Source organism: Sprattus sprattus (assembly GCF_963457725.1).
Source record: "Sprattus sprattus genome assembly, chromosome: 7".
In the NCBI taxonomy this organism is placed as follows: domain Eukaryota; kingdom Metazoa; phylum Chordata; class Actinopteri; order Clupeiformes; family Clupeidae; genus Sprattus; species Sprattus sprattus.
In genome coordinates this window covers 18,775,892-18,798,253 of record NC_137926.1, presented here as the reverse complement: position 1 = coordinate 18,798,253, position 22,362 = coordinate 18,775,892, and the positions used below count along the sequence as shown (strand labels likewise).

Here is a 22,362-nt window from a genome sequence, read left to right as displayed (position 1 = left end):
TCATTGACACTGTTATTAATTAAAGGAATTAAGTGTTGAGTCATGCCTAGTCTAATCCTATAACAACTTTAATCAGCCAGTAACTATGGTTAAAGTCAGTTTTATTGCAAACATAAATAAATTGCTGATCGGAATATCGAAACCCGTTTCATACATTTTATCCTAATATTGAAAGGGACATCTCTGTTTCTTTTTCACACACACACACACACACACACACACACACACACACACACACACACACACACACACACACACACACACACACACACACACACACACACACACACACACACACACACACACACACACACACACACACACACACACACACACACACACACACACACACACACACACACACACACACACACAACACACAGACACACACACACACAGATGTATACGTATGCACATCTATAGGTCTAAGGCCTGCCCCCAGCTCATGTGCTGTGCCCACCCAGGTCTGGGTCTATTTTGAGGGCCGTAATGAGGGAGGGAGGGCAAGGGAGGGCGAGGGAGAGCGAGAGCTCCAGCAGGGCAGCAGCGCTCTGTGTAATCTGGCATCTGTAATTAGGGGGAAACGAGAGAGGAGCAGCCAAAGGAAAACTCCTGCTCGGCCATGTCAAACACTCTTAAACACAGCCCTAAACACAGGGCACTTACAGTAAGGATGGCTAATTCTGGCCCAGTGGGCAGTGCAAAGACTACGGCAAAGGAGACAGACAGGACAGGGCGAGGAACTAGATTAGAAGGAGAAGAAAAAGTGATAGTGAGATAAAAGTTAAAGGGAGTGATAGTGGAAAGAGGCAAACAGGAACAGATCTTTTGAAGAGGATTGTAGCCTGTTACATGAGGTTAAAAACGATCTATCCAGCTGTAGCCCTTCATGTGTCACTGTCAGTTGTAGATGTACACCAGTTTTACACACATGAACTGCTGCTATGACACAATGTGCCTTCAGTTTACGTACCTCAGGATTAAACCCATGACCTTTTTTTGTCAAGTGTCGCCAATGTGACATTTGGATATAAAAATATGGAGGACATTGTCCGTCACAGAGTAAAAGTGAATAATAGACCCCTTCTGCAGTTGTTTACATGGCTCGCTATAGTCTGTTTACCAAGGACACTGGCAGCATACTGATTACACAAATGCTTGACCACACCCCAGCCATGGACCTTTACAGTTGCCATGGTAGCTCACTCCAGAGACAGAGCATGTCGTGATCAACTCTTGATCCGCTGAGGCTGTAAATGCAAAAGCATTTCGTAACAAAACAAATGTCATGGAAAACATCGAGAGCTGCAAACAAAACTAGAGTGTGATTGCGTCGCAGTATCTCAACATTTTTCCGTACTTTCTGCGTGCTACGTGGACGAGAGCGCTTCAGTCTTTGCAGGAATGGTTTTCACAACTAAATCCTGTTAAACGAAGGCGCAAGGCAGAGTGCCTCATGTTCGCTTTGTACTTAAACTTTTTGCATGAGCCTTGTGTTTACACGATATACAGCAACCATCCGTTCAGCAAATGTAGAATTTCACCATGAACTCAACCTGTAGTTAACCTAGATGTAGAGAGTTGCACTCCCGTTGACTTAAATGGAACAGTTTTTCCCCCAATATATGGCAGTTGTACGTTTTATGAGTAGGTGTTGAAATTAAACACAGTTTATACGTATTTTATTGTGTAATTTCAAACATTTATAAGGTATTTCCTTTTTCAATCGCATGGGCTTAGTCGATTTAGACAATTTAACTGTTACGGTTTGAGTTTTATCCACTTTAAATATATAAAATCTTATTGCTTATTAAAGGAAAAATACATCCTCTGAAGTTATTATTATCTCGGTTAACTAAAGGCCCAGTACGGGGGCTGGGGGATGTATAGAATTAATCAATTCATTATTTTTAGTTTTTGAACAATGTGAAAAATACCTTAATCTCACAATCGAGATTAGTGCTTCCTCTGTTCTGTCACACAAACGGCAGTGCCAGCACTCCTCAGCTTCTCTGGAGTTACGGTAGAGTTACGACAGTTACGTTATAGGTAGACTAGTGTCTTCCTTTTAAGTCAGCCACCGCACAATTCTACTGGTCTGTCGTTCCTTCATTAGACATGTTAGAGTTGTTGCGTCACGTTAATGTTGGTGGGAAATCGGAAATTGATGTGTAATTAAGCTGAATTACACTTACGGTTGAACAGTGTCTGCGTATTTAACAACACTGTGTTTGGCAATACAGTCAAAATGAATACTGAAACCGCCTTGATAATGGTTCACAATGGAGATTTTATTCTGTAACATGCATTAGTGCCCTATTAGTTGTAGTAAGGTAGAGTGCCTTTGGCACTTATTTCCCTCATGCTACTGCTTCCTGGTAGTAGCTTTGCATTCGGCAGTCCAGGACAAGATCACCACTGTCATAAGGCCAGAATGCAGACATGGCTAGATGGCTGGCTGGCGCCACACACCACAAACATGGACTGCAGTTGACAAGTCACATAGACAAGATTGTTGGCTGTACGTTATGTAAGGCCATTATGTACCACTGGAACAATATTGGACTTTATTGTGTGTGTTTGTGTACATGGTTCAATATGAAGAGGAACTAGACTGTACAAACAAATCTTCAGCATCTCCGATAAAAATCTGGCTGTAGTACCATCATTTAAATACCTGGGAAGTATCCTCTCTGAGGACAACAGCATTGACAGTGAGGTCCAGAACCGAATCCAACACGCATCAGCTGCCTTTGGGAGACTCAGGCGCCGGGTCTTTCAAAACAAAAACTTATATCTACATACAAAGATATCTGTGTACCAAGCTGTCTGCATTACCACCCTCCTCTACAGTTGTGAAGCCTGGGTCACTTACAGCCGCCATGTTAAGTCCCTGGAGCACTTTCACATCCGCTGTCTCCAGCGCATACTAGGGATCACTTGGTGTGACCGAGTGCCACATACCAAGGTCCTCAGGAGAGCGGGCTGTAGGAGCATGGAGGCCAACATCACCCACCATCAGCTACGATGGCTAGGGCACGTTATAAGGATGCCCCTCAATCGGCTGCTTCACAAAGTGCTGTATGGACAGCTCGCCCAAGGTCAGCGCTCTGCTGGAGGGCAGAAGAAGCGCTACAAAGATCAGATAAAAACAGCGCTAAAAAAGTGTAACATCAGACCTTGGAAACTGGAGGGCTTGGCTGCTGACAGTAACACCTGGCGTCAGATGTGCCAAGACGGGACCAAAGTACTAGAGGAGGACAGGACAGCCAGGAGACAGGAAAGGCGAGACAGAAGGCACAACAGAAAAACAACCCAGGTTGCCAGTACCACCACTGATACATACACATGTCCCACCTGTGACAAGACCTGTGGATCCAGGATAGGACTAAACAGCCACCATAGATCTCATCGTTGAGTGTCAGAAGTGGACGTCATCATCGGCCTCGATGGACAACTGCAAGCAAGCAAGCAAGCAAGACATGTTAGAGTTGTTGCGTCACGTTAATGTTTCTGGTAAATCGTAAATTGATGTGTAATTAAGCTGAATTACACTTACGGTTGAACAGTGTCTGCGTATTTAACAACACTGTGTTTGGCAATACAGTCAAAATGAATACTGAAACCGCCTTTATAATGGTTCACAATGGAGATTTTATTCTGTAACGTGCAATAGTGCCCTATTAGTTGAAGTCAGATAGAGTGCCTTTGGCACTTATTTTCCTCATGATACTGCTTCCTGGTAGTACCTTTGCATTCGGCAGTCCAGGACAAGATCACCACTGTCGTGCTGCCAGAATGCAGACATGGCTAGATGGCTGGCTACCGTCACACACCACAAACATAGACTGCAGTTGACAAGTCACACAGACAAGATTGTTGGCTGTACGTAATGTAATTAAACTGCTCATAAAGGCCATCATGAACCACTGGAACAATATTGAACTTTATTGTGTGTGTGTTCGTGTACATGGTTCAATATGAAGAGGAACTAGACTGTACAAACAAAAACTACACTACACCTGGTTTTACAGTTGAGCCGATGCTTAGTGGACTTAGTGGTAGTGTTCAGGTTGTGCTCCATTTTGAAAATAATGACACACAAGTATGCCATACATGCCTCTGACAACAGTAAGAGGTCCATGGTTCATCTCAGTATGTCTGCATTTTAGATATTAGGATTATTCTTGTTTAAAAAAAAATGTTTTAGGAAGACTGGTTTAGACACACTCACACACACTCACACACACACACACACACACACACACACACACACACACACACACACACACACACACGCTCACAGTCTCCTCAGCACTGGGAGGTCAGTCTGCTGTTTTCCTTGTGCTGTGTACTCCACACGCCCACAGCTCTGCCTATTTAAAGCGCTGTGAGGGTCAGACAGTCTTCTGGCAGCTATTCCGGGAACCACATGGCATTTGTTGGCAAATCCTAGATAGCTGGGGACACGGATCTGGCCCTGGTCTGGTGCAGATGTGGCCCTGATCCAAAGGCTCCTTAAGGCATTAGGGTCGAACTAGCGCTAGATTCAGCAGAGTTAGTTAAGTCTCCTCCTCACACACATTGTTTTGTACGTAGGCAGGCTATTTTGGTTTATGTGGCGTCAGTTCAGTTGTGTTTTAACAGTGCAAATAAAAAACTGAAAGTGGTCTTTAAATCACAGAGAGGTTTTAAAATCAGCAAACACCAACACCACCCGTGATTGATGTCACTTGATCTGATTATATCATTTCACAAGGATGATCTCTGCCCGACCCTCTTTCTCTCCCTCACTCTCTCTGTCTCTGCAGCTCACCCCCTCCCCCTTCTTCCAGCCTCGTCCCCTCTTTCTCTCCTCCCTTTCCTCCGTCTCCTCCTTGATGGTGTGCTGGATGTCAGGGCGTGTGCTGGCTCGCCCCTGTGCGAGCATGTGGTCAGTGTGGAATAGCTGTATGTTCATGTGTGTGTGAGAGGGCCTGGGTGAAGACTGTGGAGAAGCGAGGTCTGTGTGTGTGTGTGTCTGTGTTGGAGAGAGCGCACGGTTGGATAAAAGCAACGTCCGGGCGGCCTGATGCAGACTTCGATGCTGCGTTTGTGAGAGCAAGAGAGCGAGAGAGAGGCATGGAGGTAAAGAGCTCATCCCTCCCCCCACCCCCACCCTCACACACCCCTCTCTCGATGGGTCTGTCTGCAGTTGGCAGAAAGAACAGAGAGGGCTGCACAGAGAGGAGGTCTATCAGCAGAGACACTGAAGCCTCACGCATCAGTGATACTTTGCACTGCTGTTAGCAATGCTGCATGTAAAAGACTGCTATCTTTGCTGCATATGCTGCTGTTAGCTGCTTGGCTTTATATTCTTATGTTAGCACAGTGTGGCTCTCATAATGCTGTGTGTAATGCAATGCTTTTAGGAATGTTTCAGCAGAAGTTAAGTTGAAGTGTGCTGTGCTAGCTGTGTTGTCAGCTATGATTCTTTTTTTTAGCATTAATATTTTAGACACTCAGCATGAAGTGACGAAAAATAGAACAATCTGCCTGTGAATGTCATTTTAGTAAGCAAGCAGTTGCACCCATTAGAATGGTTCCTCTTGTACCGTGTAACTGTTGAGGTCTCGGTGCAGAAGTCATGCCTGACTCCAAGGCACCCTTGGACTTCAGCAGGGTGGACCTTATCTACGCTGACTCATGACGCTGTTGACAGTCTGCCAGGGCCCACGTTAAGAGGCTGCCAGAGTTTAGGCTTACTGTACCTCCTGTGTTTATATGTAAGGGGTTGGGGTGGGAGTCAGTTTCCGCGCTCTGTTTATATTTGGGGGGTGGGGCAGAGGGGTCAGGAGATGGTGAGAGATGTTAGCAGTGGTTGCTGTGGCTAACTCCACAGCTCAGGTCTCAGACCGGTGGCTCTGCTGCCTGCGCTGTCATTGGCTATTTTTAGACTCCGAGAACAGCTGCAGAACCAGTGACAGGAGAGACAGCATGTTTTCCCCTGCTCTCTCTCTCTCTCAGCCCATGTATTAGTGGCTTTTTCTCTAACCCTTCTCTCACTCTTCCTCCTTCTCTCTCTTTCTCACTGGTGCTTTTGCCTTTGCTACATTTTTAATCTGTCTTACCATACCCTTTCATTCACTTCATTCATTCTCTTCATGTTTCTCGCTATCATTTTTTTTCACTTTCTTCTGGCACCCCCCCTCACCATCTATCCTTACTCTTGTTCTCTCTCATACTTATTCTCCTCATTCCTTTCTCTCCCTCTCGCCCTCCCTCCCTCTGCATTCCATCTCAATCGTAGTAGTAGAGATGACAGTGGAGTTTGCTAGAGGCTATGTAAGGAGCCACGTAGCACAAGTCCCAGCAAGGGGGAAGCTCATATACAGAGCTGCCACTTACTCTCTTTCATCCTATGGTCTATAGTAGCTCATACACAGAGCAGCCCTTAGTCTCTTTCATGCTATGGTCTACTGTAGCTAAATTACTCAGCTTTCTTCTGGGATAGAAGGAGTCATCAGTCAGGTTTGGCCTTGGATAGAAGCTGCATTGGTCAGGCCTGGCCTGGTATATTTAATACATAACCTTGGTCTGGCCAGGGATATTGGTCACTTTGCTTACATGTGGCCTGGTGTGGGTCTCCTGTGGTAAGTGGCCTGTTAGGCTAAGAGACCCAGAGAGGGAGAGCTCAGAGGTGTGATGGAGACGTCCTTGATGCAGAGGTGATAGCAGAGAAAGGTGTGGTGAGTTTGAATGCTCAGATATCAAGGCAGCAGAGATTAAGGCTGGAAGTGCACCATGCATCATATAGTATGATTGGCTAATGAAGTCTAGAAGACTTTAGATTGACACAGATCTCAAGCTTTTATGCAGCCCCATACACTGCACATGGAAATGCAATTATTTGGCCAAAGAACTCACATGGAACTAGAAAAACAGGAGGCAGGTCTTATACTCTGACTTCATCAAACAACCATGAAACACTGATGAAATGATTACTCAACACCAGAACACCAGACACAAAAGGGAAGTCATAATCACATTATTCCAAGATAGAACAAGCAGTTTCCCGTTCGAGGGGGAAATGATCTTGTAACTAAATAGGCAAACTAGATCCTTCCCTCTAGTCTTAAATAAATATAAGGCCCTATATTGAAAGTGAACCAGCATGAAACAGGAAATGCCTTTCCATAGCTGGGGTAGAGAGCATTGTGCTCTGTGTGTGTGTGTGTGTGTGTGTGTGTGTGTGTGTGGGTGTGTGTGTGTGTGTGTGCCTTTGAGTGTGTGCCTTTGAGTGTGTGGTTGTGAGAGTGATGTGTGTGAGCCTGTAAGAGCCCAGGGTCAGGGGAGAGATCTCATGTCCCTGGGGGACTGTGGAAGTGTGGAGTGTGTTGCCCCTCTCCCCTCTGGGCTTTCCCCTGTGGTCCCATAGCTGCCAAGACTACAACATCTCTCTACTGTAAAGCCAGATACAGCCAGAGCAGCCTCTGTACTACGTCAGACCTGTTTTATCTGTAGCCAGTGTGTGTGTGTGTGTGTGTGTGTGTGTGTGTTTGTGTGTGTGTGTGTGTGTGTGTGTGTGGTTGGTGTGTGTGTAAGACAGTGCGGGCACATGATGGCAGCACTCCGATCCCATCCAATTCTCTCCATGGGGTCTCCATGGGGGGTTAACTGCTCTATCTCAAAGCACATGGCAGTGACCAATCTAGATCTTGGCCGCGTCAGTTCAAATCAAATGCGGAATGTTTACATCTGCTACCGTTGATTATACAGTAAATACGTTGTGAAATGAAACAAAAACACACCACAGTTAAAGTTGTATTAGTATTGATTGATTCACATCGATATGAATGGATTACATGACTAACAACTGGTGGAAAGTAATATGAAAATATTTGTTCACTGAATTAGCGTTCTGTCCCAAACAGTTGCGTTCCAGTTTCAAAGTTTCAGTTTCGCTTTCAGTATTTCAACGTGAATGAGAGAGAGCACAAGAACTGAGCGTCTAGCAGCGTTTATCATATCATATACATTATATATGATGCATTTATATGTCTGTGGGCACGATCTCAAGCACGTGCAAAAGTTGTTGTTGTCCAATTTGAATCAGATACGAGAGACACATGCGCGCCCAGTCCAATTACCAGCGGAATCGAATCGTGTGTCCAGGGGTTTACATCGGAGTCCAGTCGGACTCAAGTCGGACACAATGAATCTAGTTCTGGGGAGACACATGTGTCCAATATCCAATTTAAATCGGACTGAAATCGGAAATTGGACACATGTGTCCACACTGAGACTGGAGAAATCAGTACAGAAAAGGTGTTAGTTGGCCTCAAAAACACAAACATTCTCTGAAGGAAGAAAGTTGGTGCAATGAGCATCTACTCCTTTGCATGAAGGACACTTCACACTGCTTGACAGGTTGTGTGTGTGTGTGTGAGAAAGCAAGAGACTTTTTGAGAGTGTGTGAATCGTAGTGATCTGTAGTATTTGTAGTGATACTCTGTGGCATGGTGTTTGCCGAATGGCTCTGTGCAGAGACTTGTGATTTTCCATCTCACCGCTTGGATGTTTACTGTGTATGGCTGATCCTGGTTGGTGGCTCTACCTTTCATTTCCCATTATTTCCAGAATCTAATTATATGTGTGTGTGTGTGTGTGTGTGTGTGTGTGTGTGTGTGTGTGTGTGTGTGTGTGTGTGTGTGTGTGTGTGTGTGTACAGGTGGACAAGCAACAGCAGAGCAAAGACTCTGTGTTCTTCAGAGACGGTGTGCGGCGGATCGATTTTGTCCTCTCCTACGTGGAAGACAAAGACAAAGATGAAGAGAAGAAGCAGGTGAGCTATGCCTAAGGGAGCTGGCAGGAGCTGAGACGAAAGCGACAGATGTCCTCCCTGCCTGTCTTATCATGGCCATCTCTAAAGTTCTTGGCTCACGATCCGGATATTGGTTCATCAGTTTATTGTTTTATCAGCTCCATTGTATTCCTAATTGCTATATTACAAGGATGTTCTCACGGACCCCACAAGTAGATTAAAACATTGAAAATGTTACACAACGCATTACAGACATACCCTACCTATTTCTTTCTAAATTCACACATTGCATATTGTTAACAAGTATTGCATGCTGCATGATACCTATACTGCATTTTTATTATTAGCTCAGACTATGTTAAGTTCTCTAAGATGTGCGCAGACAGAGAATATGAGAGAACGGGCTGATCACCGAGCGCAAAAGACAGCAGACGGACCATAACAGCTTTCATTTTACATCAGCTAGCCAGGGGCAGATTTCCTGGTATTGTTTACCTGATGATTTGTCTTGCATGGGTCAGTAGAGCTGCACCAGCCTCATGCTCTCTGGTGCATTAGGGAAAGATCAATACCTCTGTCTCAGTTCCACCAGCCTACGGTCTGACAGGGAAAAACACACTAGAAAAAACAGTCATAGACAAGCTAAAGAGCGCTAAGCTCCTAACACACCCTGAATAAAGGCATATACCCCAGCAGCTTGTAGATACACTCTTTGGCAAACACATTCTAAAATGTACTCACACAGTCAGTTCTGAACTGTATTGTGTAGCTAATGCCCCATACAGGGTGGGAAATTCACATATTTTTTAGGGGGCAATTTTTGCCCCCACTTACTGAAATCCAGGGGCATTTCACAAAAAATTGGGGGCACTTTTAGAAACTTGTGAAAAACATTTAACCTTTGTTCAAAATAATAAACACACTTATTTAGGCTTAAAGCAGCAATACGGAATTCTGTTCCAAAACTAGTATGCCAACTACCTAAAAGGCATGCAAAAACCTTGTAACCACCACCAACAGCCCAGCTGACACAGATAGTGAAAGCTTTTTCTTCCATTTTTGCAGGGTGTTCCAGCCCGTTACACAGAACTACATAGGGCATATCTTTGATGGCTAGTGGGAAAGACACAGGTCTTGATCGGTCCTTCACATGACCATATGCGATCCAAATGAATTAGAGGATGGTACCAAAACTAGTTGCCTATAAAACCATACCTCAAAAAGTGTTAAATTGTTGCATAGTGTTACTTTAAAGTATATGAACAATTGTCATTAAATGGCAATAATAAGACTATTAGGCATTAGTCTACATATTCAAAGTGTTTTCTTAGATTTTTTGAAGAAAAACCAAACAGACAACGTAAATTACACAATCATATTCACGTTTATTCTTATTTCTTTGTGGTTATTAGTTGTTATTATTATTATTATTCATTGTTATTTCATTATTCAACTATTAACAATCGTTTTTTTCTTTCTTTTTTTAATAATAATAACACATTATATTTATGGATTTTTGTGTTACCTTTAATCATGTTATACCTACCATAGTAGGCCTACAGGAAATACAGATAAGACTAGTAAGCTAGCTTGCAAGCAAGCCTTTGTAGCTAACGCACAATCAGAGATAGCTAACATTAGCTAACTAACATTTAACTAGCTTAACCGAACTAAATAATTTCTAAAAGTATTATCACTAGTTATCATTCACCGTAGGCGATGGCGTGTTGCTTGGCGCCTGGTGACGAAAGGCCATGGATTTCTGTATGTTTTCGCTCCCCTTGAAGAAGTCAGCAGAAACATTTGCCTGTGCTGACAACCATAGACATCCTATTACGTCGTCATCCTCCACCCCTGGACAATCTAACTTAAACATTTTGACAGTCGCTGGGTGTGTGAATTAATTTTATCTTAACCTGAGATGGTGACAGAGACTGCGCTGATCCTCATTTCTCCTCACGCAGTCACAGGTCTGATTAGGAAGCGCTCCAAATATTTATAGTTAGAACGTTCGGTTCTTCACGCAACAATCAGTCAAGGCGAAAATCAAAACATTTAATGGCAACTGACCGGGTCATATAGGCTACGATGTTTTTGACACGTTCATTAAATTATTATTACACAAAATTATGGGGGCATTTTTTGCCCCTCTCCTAGTAATTTTAGGGGCAAAACTATATTTCTTAGGGGCAGTTTTGCCCTTTGCCCTCGCTAATTTCCGACGCTGGCCCCATATCTACTCCCTCTCCTGCTTGCAGCCTAACTCTCCTTGTCTTTCGAAACCAGTGTCTCTCTGACCTGCACCCTCACTCTCTGTCCTTCTCCTTCTGTCTCCCTTTCTCTCTGTCTCTCTCTATCTCCGTCCTTCTCTCTGCCTCTGTCTTTCCTTCTCTGTCTCTCTCCATCTCTGTCCTTCTCTCTGCCTCTGTCTTTCCCTCTCTGTCTCTCTCCATCTCCTTTCTCTACTTCTCGTCTCTCTATCTCCCTCTCTGTCTCCCTGTCTCATAGACATGTGTGACAATGACACAGGGTCTCACACCCATGTGTAAATACTCGGTAGGTGGAAAGTTCGGCTGTCACACATCCGTCTTACACAGGGAAATACAGAAGCTCTGTGCTTCGGAATGACTGTGCCTGTGTGCTTGGGGAGGGGGGGCTTTGTTGGATGTCCCAGGGTCTCTGCCTTTGCCAGGAAACTCAACTTCCAGAAGTTTTTTTTTTCTTTTACAGTATTGTTCTCCTGCAGCCTGTTGTTGCCAATGCTGCTTTTGTATTTCCTGTTGCAGGATATGATTGCTGATATTTGTGTGTGCTTGAATCAATCACAAGTTGTCAAGGCTGAAGCCCTCTGTGTGTCTGTGTGTGTGTGTTTGTGTCCGCAGGAGAGGAGAAAGGCGTATGAGGCTAACCTTCAAGAGTTTGGACTTCAACTGGAGACAGAGGACAAATCGGTGTGTTTGTGTGTGTTTGTATCTAAATTTGTGCTTCTGCACACGTGTGTATACAGAACACCGCCCTACATAACTTCTACCAATGAAATTATTAGTGGAATGATTAACTAAGGTAGCTGTAGAGCTATAAAGTAAATGTGGAATGTGCATATATCTGTGTGCATATATCTGTGTGCAATCGGTGTAGATATAATAAATTAAATTACTTTGATGACGTAATTAAAATAGTTTCATTACTTATAACATTTGAACAGGGTCACTTGTAATCTGTAACCTATTACATTTCAAAAGTAACCTTCCGAATCCTGTATGTTTGTGTGATTTGTTTGTCTGAAGTCATTGTGCTGATGCGCTTGTTTACAATCATGTTGTCAGGAGTCTGAGGATGGCAGAACGTATTTCCTGAAGATCCACGCCCCCTGGGACGTTCTGGCCAGGTATGCCGACATCCTGAAGATCAAGGTGCCCTTCAAGGCCAATGACATCCCAGAGCACCGCGACGTGCCCATGTCCTGGCTCTTCACCCCGTTCCGCCTGCCCACCCACGTCATGCACCCCGAGCCTGACTACTTCACCTCGCCCTTCGACAAGAGCAAAACCGACTTCTTCCTCATCGACGACAAGGACACATTATTCCCCCCATCCACACGCAACAGGATCGTAAGGAGCCAATGTTAAAACCACATCTTAACAGGAATACCTGGAAGGGAAACCTCTGGATTGTTTAACCTAGGACCGGTTTTCACATCTTTTTAGGTCCAAATGTTTACAACGGGAAGAAAATGATCCAAATCTGTCCAGTATGGAGCTATAACCAGCAACTGTAAAAGAAACAGCAGAAACATGTTTTACATATTCTTTACAGTTATTGATATAAACAGACACAGGTCCATATCTGTAAGGGTCTTTTCATGAGGTCAGACACTTACTTACATTATGAGCCAGTCTTACTTACATTATGTGTAATAAGTGGTGAAAAAGCAGTTTACTTTGCATGCCCTGCATGCCTTACAGCGTTCCATTGTATAGCCATGTTTGTGGTTGCTTGTTATAGTGTCGTAACTCAATACTGGACTGATTTCGATAATTTTTGTCCATAGTAAAAGTTTGAATGCGAAAAGATAAAAAAATAGGGGCCAGATTAAAAAATCCAGAAGGTTACCTTTTACATAATGAATGTTTAAGTATACATTACTTGTATGAAAAGTATATATTAAGAGTATTTGAGTTGAGTTTGCACTGAATATGGTGACTGACAGACTACAGATTGATGCCTAATTTTCTTTGCAGGTTTATTACATCCTTTCCCGCTGTGCATACCAAAACATTGACTGCCAATACAATGACAAGAAGGGCATCAAGCGGCTACTCAACAATGGGACCTACACGGCCGCCTACCCCCTGCATGATGTAAGAGAAGGGAAGGGTGTATTTTCTGGTTTTGGGCAGCAAGGGTCATTCAAGGGTCTAGCATTTAAGTTTTCTTTCTATTTTCTTGCATCTTAATGTCATAAACCCTTGATGAAAAAAATACACTGATTCTTTGTGATGTGCTTAAAAGAATGCATTCTTGTCTTGGCTGTTTTAAAAGAGCTTTGTGTGTCTGTATGTGTGTGCCTGCATATGTGGATATTGTTGGAGTGCCGTGTGTGTGTGTGTCTGTGTGTGTGTGTGTCTGTGTGTCTGTATGTGTGTGCTTGCGTATGTGGATATCGTATGTGTGCCATGTTTTTGCGGTGTGTGTGTGTGTTTCTGTGTGTGTGGGTCTTTGTGTGTGTGTGTGTGTGTGTGTGTGTGTGTGTGTGTGTGTGTGTGTGTGTGTGTGTGTGTGTGTGTGTGTGTGTGTGTGTGTGTGTGTGTGTGTGTGTGTGCGTGTGTGCGTGTGTCTGTATGTGTGTGTTTCAATATGTGGATATCTTATGTGTGCTGTGTGTTCCTACACGCACATATTGACAGTGCAGGTACTGGACCCAGTCTCGAGACCCTAACTGTGAAAACGAGAGGTACAGCCTCTACCGGTACTGGGGTCAGTTCTTCCGCTTCTACAAGGAGCAGCCGCTCAACCGCATCCGGTAAGAACAGCAGGACATTACGTATACTATAGGGAATAATTACGATAGATTATGTATAAGAAAATTATATATCAAATACTTAGCAGTACATTCATCTTCACATTCATCTTTCTTGTGTTTGTGTGTCTTTTTTAATTTTGTGTGTGTGTGTGTGTGTGTGTTTGTGTGTGTGGGTGGGTGTGTGTGGTTGGGTGTGTGTGATTGACAGAAAATACTATGGTGAGAAGATTGGCATCTACTTTGCATGGCTGGGATTCTACACAGAGATGCTGTTCTATGCTGCGGTGGTGGGACTGCTCTGCTTTATCTACGGCCTCACCACTTACGACCAAAGTATCTGGAGGTGAGGACTGAGGCTCGGCCAGGACAGGTTTAAACTTGTGTGACGTCACAAAGACTCCTGTCTAAACCAGCTGTGCTGTCTATTACATCGCTCACCAGCTCTGCCTGTGAGAGAATTTGCCTTTGCATAAGAATCAGACATCTGAGTTTTGCCTTCTGGACATTATTAAATTGACAGATTTACACCTGGTGTCCACAGCAATCCTGTTCAAATTGTCACTGAGGCCTTCAGAAAAAGTTTCAGTGATTTTCAGTTCAACTCTGGAAATTGAACCACTGACCTCTGGAGAGCTAGATAACAGCTTATCTGCAGTTATGAACTGATAATCATTATCTCCTCTATCTATCACTTTCTCTGTGTCTTTCTTACTGACCCCCCCCTCTCTCTCTACGTCTTCCCCTGAATTTCATCTCTCCTTCCATTCTCTCTCTCTCTCTGCAGTAAAGAGATTTGCAGTGAAAGCATAGGGGGGAACATTGTCATGTGTCCTCTGTGTGATAAAAAGTGTGGGTACTGGAAGCTCAACACCACCTGCAACTCCACCTGGGTTAGTACCCCCTTCACCTGTGAAATGCTACACACCTGAGCTAGCCACATCTTAATTACTTCCAGTTTCTCCACCTGATATACAGTATCAATATAATATATTGCCCTTCATAATTCAGATACATGAACATGTTACTTCAACATACTTTCACAAAGATGAAATGTACTTAATGTACCTCTACTGCAGCATAATTTCCTCTTTCAAACCACACCTGGTTCGGGTTCATTCTATCTCTCTCACACATTCCTCCTTGGCCAAATAGATTTTATCAGACCCAAACCTTTGGTTGAATACACCTCTCACGTTGCCTTTATCGGGTTTGCAGACTGTGAACTGTAAAAAATGCCTTTTTTTTCCCTCTCACAGCAATCACACTTGTTTGACAACGTGGGGACGGTGTTCTTCGCCATATTCATGGCCATATGGGGTAAGAGGCTTCATATGCTGTGTAGTGTCACCTGGTGGACAAGAAGTAGAACTCCATGTAAAGTGAAAGTTCTCCATAGATGCCCCGGGGGGTATTTTTAGTAAATTTGAATGTGTGGACATGTAATGACATCTGTTTGATCAGCAGTTTGTGTGTCTTGTTGTTAACAAAGTTCTGAAAACCCCTTCAAATATTCAACCATGTAAGACTCCCAACATGGAATCTCTCCTTAATCTGTTTGTCTGTAGGACACAACACCTTAATCTCTCTTTAATCTGTTGGTCTGTGGGATACAACAGATTAATTACTATCTCCTAGCCTTTAATATTACCTTAAAGGTGCATCCACGATTGTAATCCAATACAATTTTTGTAAAAGTCAATGAAATGCTCCTGTATTAATGGGAAACAAACACAGTGGCTCCAACCGAGCCATTAACAATTCTAGCCAATCAACATATTGCTTCAAGAGCATGTAAGGAAGGAGTGTAATTTGATTGACTGTGAGTCTAAATAAAGGTGCATCGACTGTATGCGCCCTCTGGTGGTCTTGAGTGGTAACGCCTGGTGTTCCTACAGTCACTCTGTTCCTGGAGCTGTGGAAGAGGCGGCAGGCGCGTCTGGAGTACGAGTGGGACCTGGTGGACTTCGAGGAGGAGCAACAGCAGCTGCAGCTCAGGCCTGAGTACGAGATGAAATGCCGCGAGCGACGCCGCAACCGCATCACACAGGTAACCAGTGCGCAGACATTCAGCTTTGCAGTGCCTCTGTAAATACCATTGTATGAGCTTCATTGTCTATAGACTCTAAGCATAACTGTTTCTTAGAACACTTTTACAGGACAAACTTAAAAGATAGTGTTTTTAATTAACTTCATGTTTTTAATTAAGATCCATGTCAGTGTTTATAGATTTAGTAATGTGCACATGTTCAATGCTTAATGTGTAATGTTTAATTAATTGTATTTGCAGATATATGTAATGTCAATATTAATCTATAATGTCATATGTATATATATATATTTGGACAGGATAATTAACCTCTACGATCCATCTTTCAGAAATCATGAAGTAGGCTACAGTTTCTGGTGGTAATATGACGTAAAAACAGTGATGCCAAACGTCATTGATAAATTATACTCTTGCCAGAATATTTTGACCAGTTTAAAGAGGAGAGGTAAAGTAAATGAAAGTGAACTGGGGAGAAAGATACACAGTTCAGTGTGTGACTATAAAGGACAGAAAGAAATGGACCTCGAGTGGGCAGTTAAAAGACAGGATCAGAGAATAATAATTTTGTATTATTATAATAATATATTTTATTTAATGTGGAAAAAGCATGAATTAAAGTTAGAATGATTACAAGGAGTAAATGAACCAGAGACCCAGCGATGTGAAGTGGCACAATATCTGTGGGGGTGTCTGATTATGTAACACCCCACCCTTCCTATATGTGTTGTGTGTGTGTAACTCGAAGGAGATGGAGTTGGTTCTGGAGCGCAGCCCTGCAGATTTAGTGGGCAAGCTGTGCATATGCTGGGCCACAGTGGTGCTGTGGGTAAGAGGGGCATTGAACGCCTGCAGTGTGTGCCTGCAAGTGTGTGAGCACGGTGACCAAGGCCTGGCTGGCATGCTGACACCCAGAGTGTGTGTGTGCTCTCTCCTGATGACTGTGGCAAAAGAGAAAGGCTTGTTGAGAGTGCAAGATGAGCTGTATCTGTGTCTGTAGTCAGTTTGCTGGTGAATCATGGGAGTTGGAGTGAAGTGGTCATTTCAGATGACCCTAGGGGATGGTTCTGCACATGTCTGGTAAGGGTGAGGCAGACTCAGAGAGTTGGAAATGGATGTGAGGAGTGTGTGGGGCTGAGGGCTCATCCGGCTGGCCGCCCTGCCTGGCCGGAGCCCCTGGAGACTGGGAGTGCTGGTGGTGCTGTTTGAGGCTAATGTGTGCTGACTGACTGATGGCCGCTTCTTGTTGCTCTGCTTGGGTAGGAGATGGAACCTTACTTACCCCTAACCAGCCAGTGTGTGCGCAGCTGCCTCTCCGGAGTCACCGTCTTATTCTGGGTGAGCACTGCATCTTCCCCCTCAACATCTTCTCTCATCACTTTTATTACCACAACAATCCTAATCATCATCGTCATCTATATTGCCATCACTTCTGTCTACAGTACTACCCATTAGAAAGTGCTAAGTAAAGGTTAACTGACGGTTAGCTTCCAACAATTACCTACCAGACCTACATTTATATTAAGTAATACACACAGCAAATACACAATAAATGACTTTACAGCACACAATTCAGTTCATGCTCTTTCAAACCAGCTACTGTCAGAACACACATGTTAGAAAATATACAGTCGAATTGGATAGGGGCTAGATACCGCCATGGCAACTGATCAGACAGGCCTGTAAGGATGGCAGTGGGTGCAGGTAAGAGTGTGACTGCCTGACAAGCGTGAGCCTGAGAAAGAGCATGACATCACACCAGTCCCAAAGCAGACTTCTGCACCTCGTGTGTAGCCTGGCTATTGTTTATTTGATGCCTGGAGATTGTGTGCGTTTGTGTGTGCGTTTTTACGATCCTGCTCATGATGATCTACCACTGTTTGCAGTCTTCTTTTCGTGCTCTACCAGACTTGATTATACTGATTAATGGCATTTGTTAGAGTTGGGTTTGTTCAGATTATCAGGAAAGTTTCTTGCTCTGGACCATTTAAGTCCACTGATAGGCTACGTCAAGTGTGGTTAAAGCAGGACAAGATAGACAAAAGTCAATGTTGTAGGTCACCTGGAGCAGGATTAAGAAACACTTACATAATTTGTATCAAGGTGTTAAAATAAAGTAAAATAAAATAAAGGTTGTATTGTCTGAATCTAACAAACGATTCAGTCATTTAGCACTTAAATAGATACAAATAATATTAGGGATCTCAATAATTTCATGAGAATCTCCTCATAAATCAGTGAGGCTTGATTTAACGGGTGCCTGCTGTGGTGTCAGGTAAACCAAGCCCCTGATAAGAAGGATCAATGAAGTCTGAGGATACACTTACGAAGAGCACCAGTCTCCATAATAGATCAGACTGCGATTTAGCACCAATCAGGACTTAATGTGTTCCAGAGGCAGTTTCTCTCGATACTGTCCTCATCTGCCATGTGCATCTAACGTGTGTAATTCTGCCTGTGCACCACTAGATAGCGCTAATCATAGCCTCCATCATCGGGGTGATTGCATACCGGCTGGCTGTGTATGCTGCGTTCGCCAGCGTCATGAAGGACTCTCCCACCAACAAGATCCAGCTGGTGGGATCCATCATCACGCCGCAGCTGGCCACGTCAGTCACGGCCTCCTGCATCAACTTCGTCATCATCATGATCCTCAACTTCCTCTACGAGAGAGTCGCCATCTGGATCACCGACATGGGTAAAACAGAGCTTAGGGTTCTGGACGGAGGGAGGGGCAGAGGGGGTTTGAAACAAAGGGTAGAAGGAAGATTTTGTGGTGGTTATCCCCCAAAAAAACAATAAAGTATTGTCTATCCATCCGTCTATCGGTCCGTTCATCCATCCATCCGTCTCTCCTAAATTTGACCTCCCTCTTCTGTTCCGCAGAAATCCCCAAGACTCACCTGGAGTACGAAAACAGGCTGACGGTCAAGATGTTCCTCTTTCAGTTTGTCAACTACTACTCCTCCTGCTTCTACGTGGCCTTCTTCAAGGGCAAGTTTGTCGGTTACCCTGGCGACCCTGAGTACATGTTCAACAGCTGGAGCGGCTTGAGAAACGAGGAGGTAGAGCGCCCTCTGCTGTTCTTCTAACGTCATGACACTAAAATGAAAAACAAAATGTGTGTCCTTTCTTTTGACAAGCACTATCATACATATTCATACAAGAAAAAATCTGTTATAATAACATTATCACACAAGAGGAATATAAACAGCTAATCAGGACTGATGGTCAGCAATCAAAATCATCGCTTCATATAAAATCCATGGACTGGAGAATCAAGATAAAATGATTACAGAAAGTACTATGTGTGAAAAGCCCTCTTCCTTTGTGAAGTAAACTGAAGTGGCCCACTGTGTGCTGTTGTGCAGTGTGACCCTGGCGGCTGTCTGATCGAGCTGACCACCCAGCTGGTGATCATTATGACGGGCAAGCAGGTGTGGGGGAACATCCAGGAGGCCCTGGTGCCGTGAGTACCTCTTCCTCCTCACTCGAATTATAAAAAGCCCTCGCACACATCTAAACATTTTCATTTTGCTTTTGCAAAGTTTAGGTAGTGTGTCCTCGCCGCCAGCCTTTTTCTGCTGCAAGTGTAGTTTCTACTACATTGAATGTGTTGAAGAGAGTAAAATGTAAATGCCAAGCTAAATTCTGGATTCCATAAAGGAGAAATAGAGTTTCTTGAAGATACTGGCCTTCTTAGACTAAGGCCCAATCCCATTTCTAATCTCTACCCCTACCCCTTCGCCTTCGCTTTTTCAAACGGAGGGGTAGCCGAAGGGGTTGAAACGCTAGCCCTTCGAATTGGGATAGCACTTCAACAATTACGTACGTCATCAGTACGAAGCGTCAGCTGTTACGTTACCGGAGAGCGACAGCTGTCACTCACCAGACATAAACAAACATGGCGCCTGCAGCTGTTATTTACACAATGCAACATTTCATCAAACAAGTTTTAAAATCATGAATTACAAAGAAAATACTTTCATTTGTGTGATGCTTTCCCTGCTGTTTCCGACATTTTTAAATGGACTCGCGCGATGTTTTTTCTTTAATGATCACGGGTTCGCAATGCATTGAGGGAAATCAGTCTACCCCTCCGTTTGAAGTGTGCCCTCGGAAAATCTCCGTTTGGAGGGGTAGAAAGCGCTTCCCCTTCCCCTACCCCTCTGTCTTAACGTGAATTGGGACAGCCCTACCCCTCCACATGAACGCGCAAAACGGAGGGGAAGGGGAAAGACGAAGGGGTAGGGGGAGAAATGGGATTCAGCCTAAATGTGCGGTGAATGGGGAATCTTCCATTAATCGAGTTTGAATACTCATCCCAACATGCAGGGCTTTGAGTTATGAGGGCATGTTAAGTCACTCTGCATTACCTGGTCAAATTTGACAGCTACAACTAACCATTTAAGCTGAAGGAGCATGTAGGGGTGATAGTGGCCTTCTCGAACCGTACAGCGCTACCTGCAGAGCAGAGCCAGAGCAGCCCGCTGCTTAAACTCACCAGGGAGAATGATGTGTGTGACTGACTGTTCTGATTCAGACTACCAGTACTGTGTGCACCCATTTTGGGAGATAAAACTGTGTATGTATGTGCATGTGTGTTTGTGTGTGTGTGTGTGTGTGTGTGTGTGTGTGTGTGTGTGTGTGTGTGTGTGTGTTGGTGTGTTTGTGTGTGTGTTGGTGTGTGTTTGTGTGTGTGTGTGTGTGTGTGTGTGTGTGTGTGTGTGTGTGTGTGTGTGTGTGTGTGTGTGTGTGTGTTCAGGTGGCTGAAGAACTGGTGGGTGAGCAAAAGCGCCCGCAATCACCCTGAGAGTCTGTACAGCCGCTGGGAGCAGGACCACGACCTGCAGCACTTCACCCAGCTGGGCCTCTTCTACGAGTACCTGGAGATGGGTGAGCATGGCACACAGAGAGAACGACAGACACACTAAACCCATTGTTTTTATGATAGAGTTTTTCTATATATCGCTGATTTGCACACAGACATATGAATAACTCCTAGCTGGAATACTCTGGGTGTGTGGAGCTATGCTGAACTCTCTCCTCCTCTGCTCCTCCTCCCCTCCCCATCCCATCCCTCCTCCTCCCCTGCCCAGTGATCCAGTTTGGCTTCATCACACTCTTTGTGGCCTCCTTCCCTCTGGCTCCTCTCCTGGCTCTGCTCAATAACATCCTGGAGGTGCGTGTGGACGCCTGGAAGATGATCACACAGTTCCGCCGGCCCATCGCAGCCAAGGCCCACAGCATCGGCGCCTGGCAGGAGATCCTCCACATGATCGCAGTGTTCTCCGTCGTCACCAACGTGAGTGGAGACGGAAAGATAGACAGACAGAGAGAGGGAGAGAGACTAAGTTGAAGAGGTGGCCATCTTCTAAACCCTAGAAAGCCTTCTTTAGCATTTCCCCACTACCCTACTCATCTAAATGAATCCTTTGTCCCATTATCTCTGTATGTGTATCTGTGGCCATCATCTCTCTTGGTGTTGTTCCTCTGTTTTTCCTGTGATCTCCCTCCCTCTCTCTCTCGCTCTCTCTCACACTCTCTCTCTGTTGTCCATCACTTTCTCTCTCTCTTTCTGTGATTTATCTTCTTCTCCATCTCTTTCTCTGTTTCTTTTTTCTCTTTCCACCTCTGCTTTTTTCTGTTCTTGTGTCTGGTGTGTGTGTGTGTGTGTCTGGTTCATGTTTGTGTGTGTGTGTGTGTGTGTGTGTGTGTGTGTGTGTCCTACTTTCCTGATTCCATTGTTTTTCGATCTCTCTTTCTTTGCCATGCAGGCGTTCATCGTGGCCTTCACATCCGACATGATCCCGCGTCTGGTCTACCTGTATGCGTATCACACTGACACCGCGACACCCTCCATGCAGGGCTACATCGACAACAGCCTGTCCATCTTCAACATCAGCCAGATCCCCATGGATAACCAGCCAGAGCCTGGAGAGAACCCCTCCTGGTTCAATAGTTCTGTCACCACTACCTGCAGGTAAATTAGTCTGTATTTGTGTGTGTGTGTGTGTGTGTGTGTGTGTGTGTGTGTGTCTGTCTGTGTGTCTGTGTGTGTGTGTGTGTGTGTGTGTGTGTGTGTGTGTCTGTATTGGTATATTGGCATTGTGTTTGTCTGTTTGTCCGTGAATGTGGCTGTGCCTGTAAAAATGTACATATTTGTAAACTGCAACACACTCTATTCTGTCCCTCAGGTACCGTGACTACCGCTACCCCCCTGGCCATGAAAAGGAATACTTACACACAATGCAATTCTGGCACATCATCGCCGCCAAGCTAGCATTTATCATCATCATGGAGGTAAACACCAGCACACACACACCAATCTTCACAGCCTGATTAGCCTCAGTGTTGGTAAACATACACACCCTACACACTTACACTCACATAGAGAGTGTGATAGACATACCAATGCTCTAAACTTAAATTCTTTACCACTGAATTTGACAGTATACTGAACTATCTTACTCTCTTCCTCTTTTTGTTTGT

General features: G+C 44.3%; 1 protein-coding gene across 4 annotated transcripts in view; it reads left to right on the top strand.

Annotated features, from left to right (window-relative positions):
* ano5a (anoctamin 5a) overlaps nt 1-22,362 on the top strand; it is a 34,277-nt gene that overhangs the window by 8,906 nt on the left and 3,009 nt on the right. For 2 of the 4 annotated variants that reach the window (XM_080842872.1, XM_080842870.1), the window contains 17 exons: nt 8,711-8,824; nt 11,686-11,754; nt 12,130-12,414; nt 13,045-13,164; nt 13,711-13,826; nt 14,035-14,169; nt 14,611-14,716; nt 15,083-15,143; nt 15,722-15,873; nt 16,619-16,699; nt 18,340-18,568; nt 18,757-18,935; nt 19,242-19,339; nt 20,636-20,766; nt 20,970-21,175; nt 21,648-21,853; nt 22,068-22,173. In XM_080842872.1, coding sequence (XP_080698998.1) covers nt 8,711-8,824; nt 11,686-11,754; nt 12,130-12,414; nt 13,045-13,164; nt 13,711-13,826; nt 14,035-14,169; nt 14,611-14,716; nt 15,083-15,143; nt 15,722-15,873; nt 16,619-16,699; nt 18,340-18,568; nt 18,757-18,935; nt 19,242-19,339; nt 20,636-20,766; nt 20,970-21,175; nt 21,648-21,853; nt 22,068-22,173 — 2,394 coding nt within the window. Of the gene's footprint in view, nt 1-4,722; nt 5,128-8,710; nt 8,825-11,685; nt 11,755-12,129; nt 12,415-13,044; nt 13,165-13,710; nt 13,827-14,034; nt 14,170-14,610; nt 14,717-15,082; nt 15,144-15,721; nt 15,874-16,618; nt 16,700-17,133; nt 17,209-18,339; nt 18,569-18,756; nt 18,936-19,241; nt 19,340-20,635; nt 20,767-20,969; nt 21,176-21,647; nt 21,854-22,067; nt 22,174-22,362 lie in introns of those variants that run through there. The other 2 variants (XM_080842873.1, XM_080842871.1) reach the window with 2 other exon arrangements.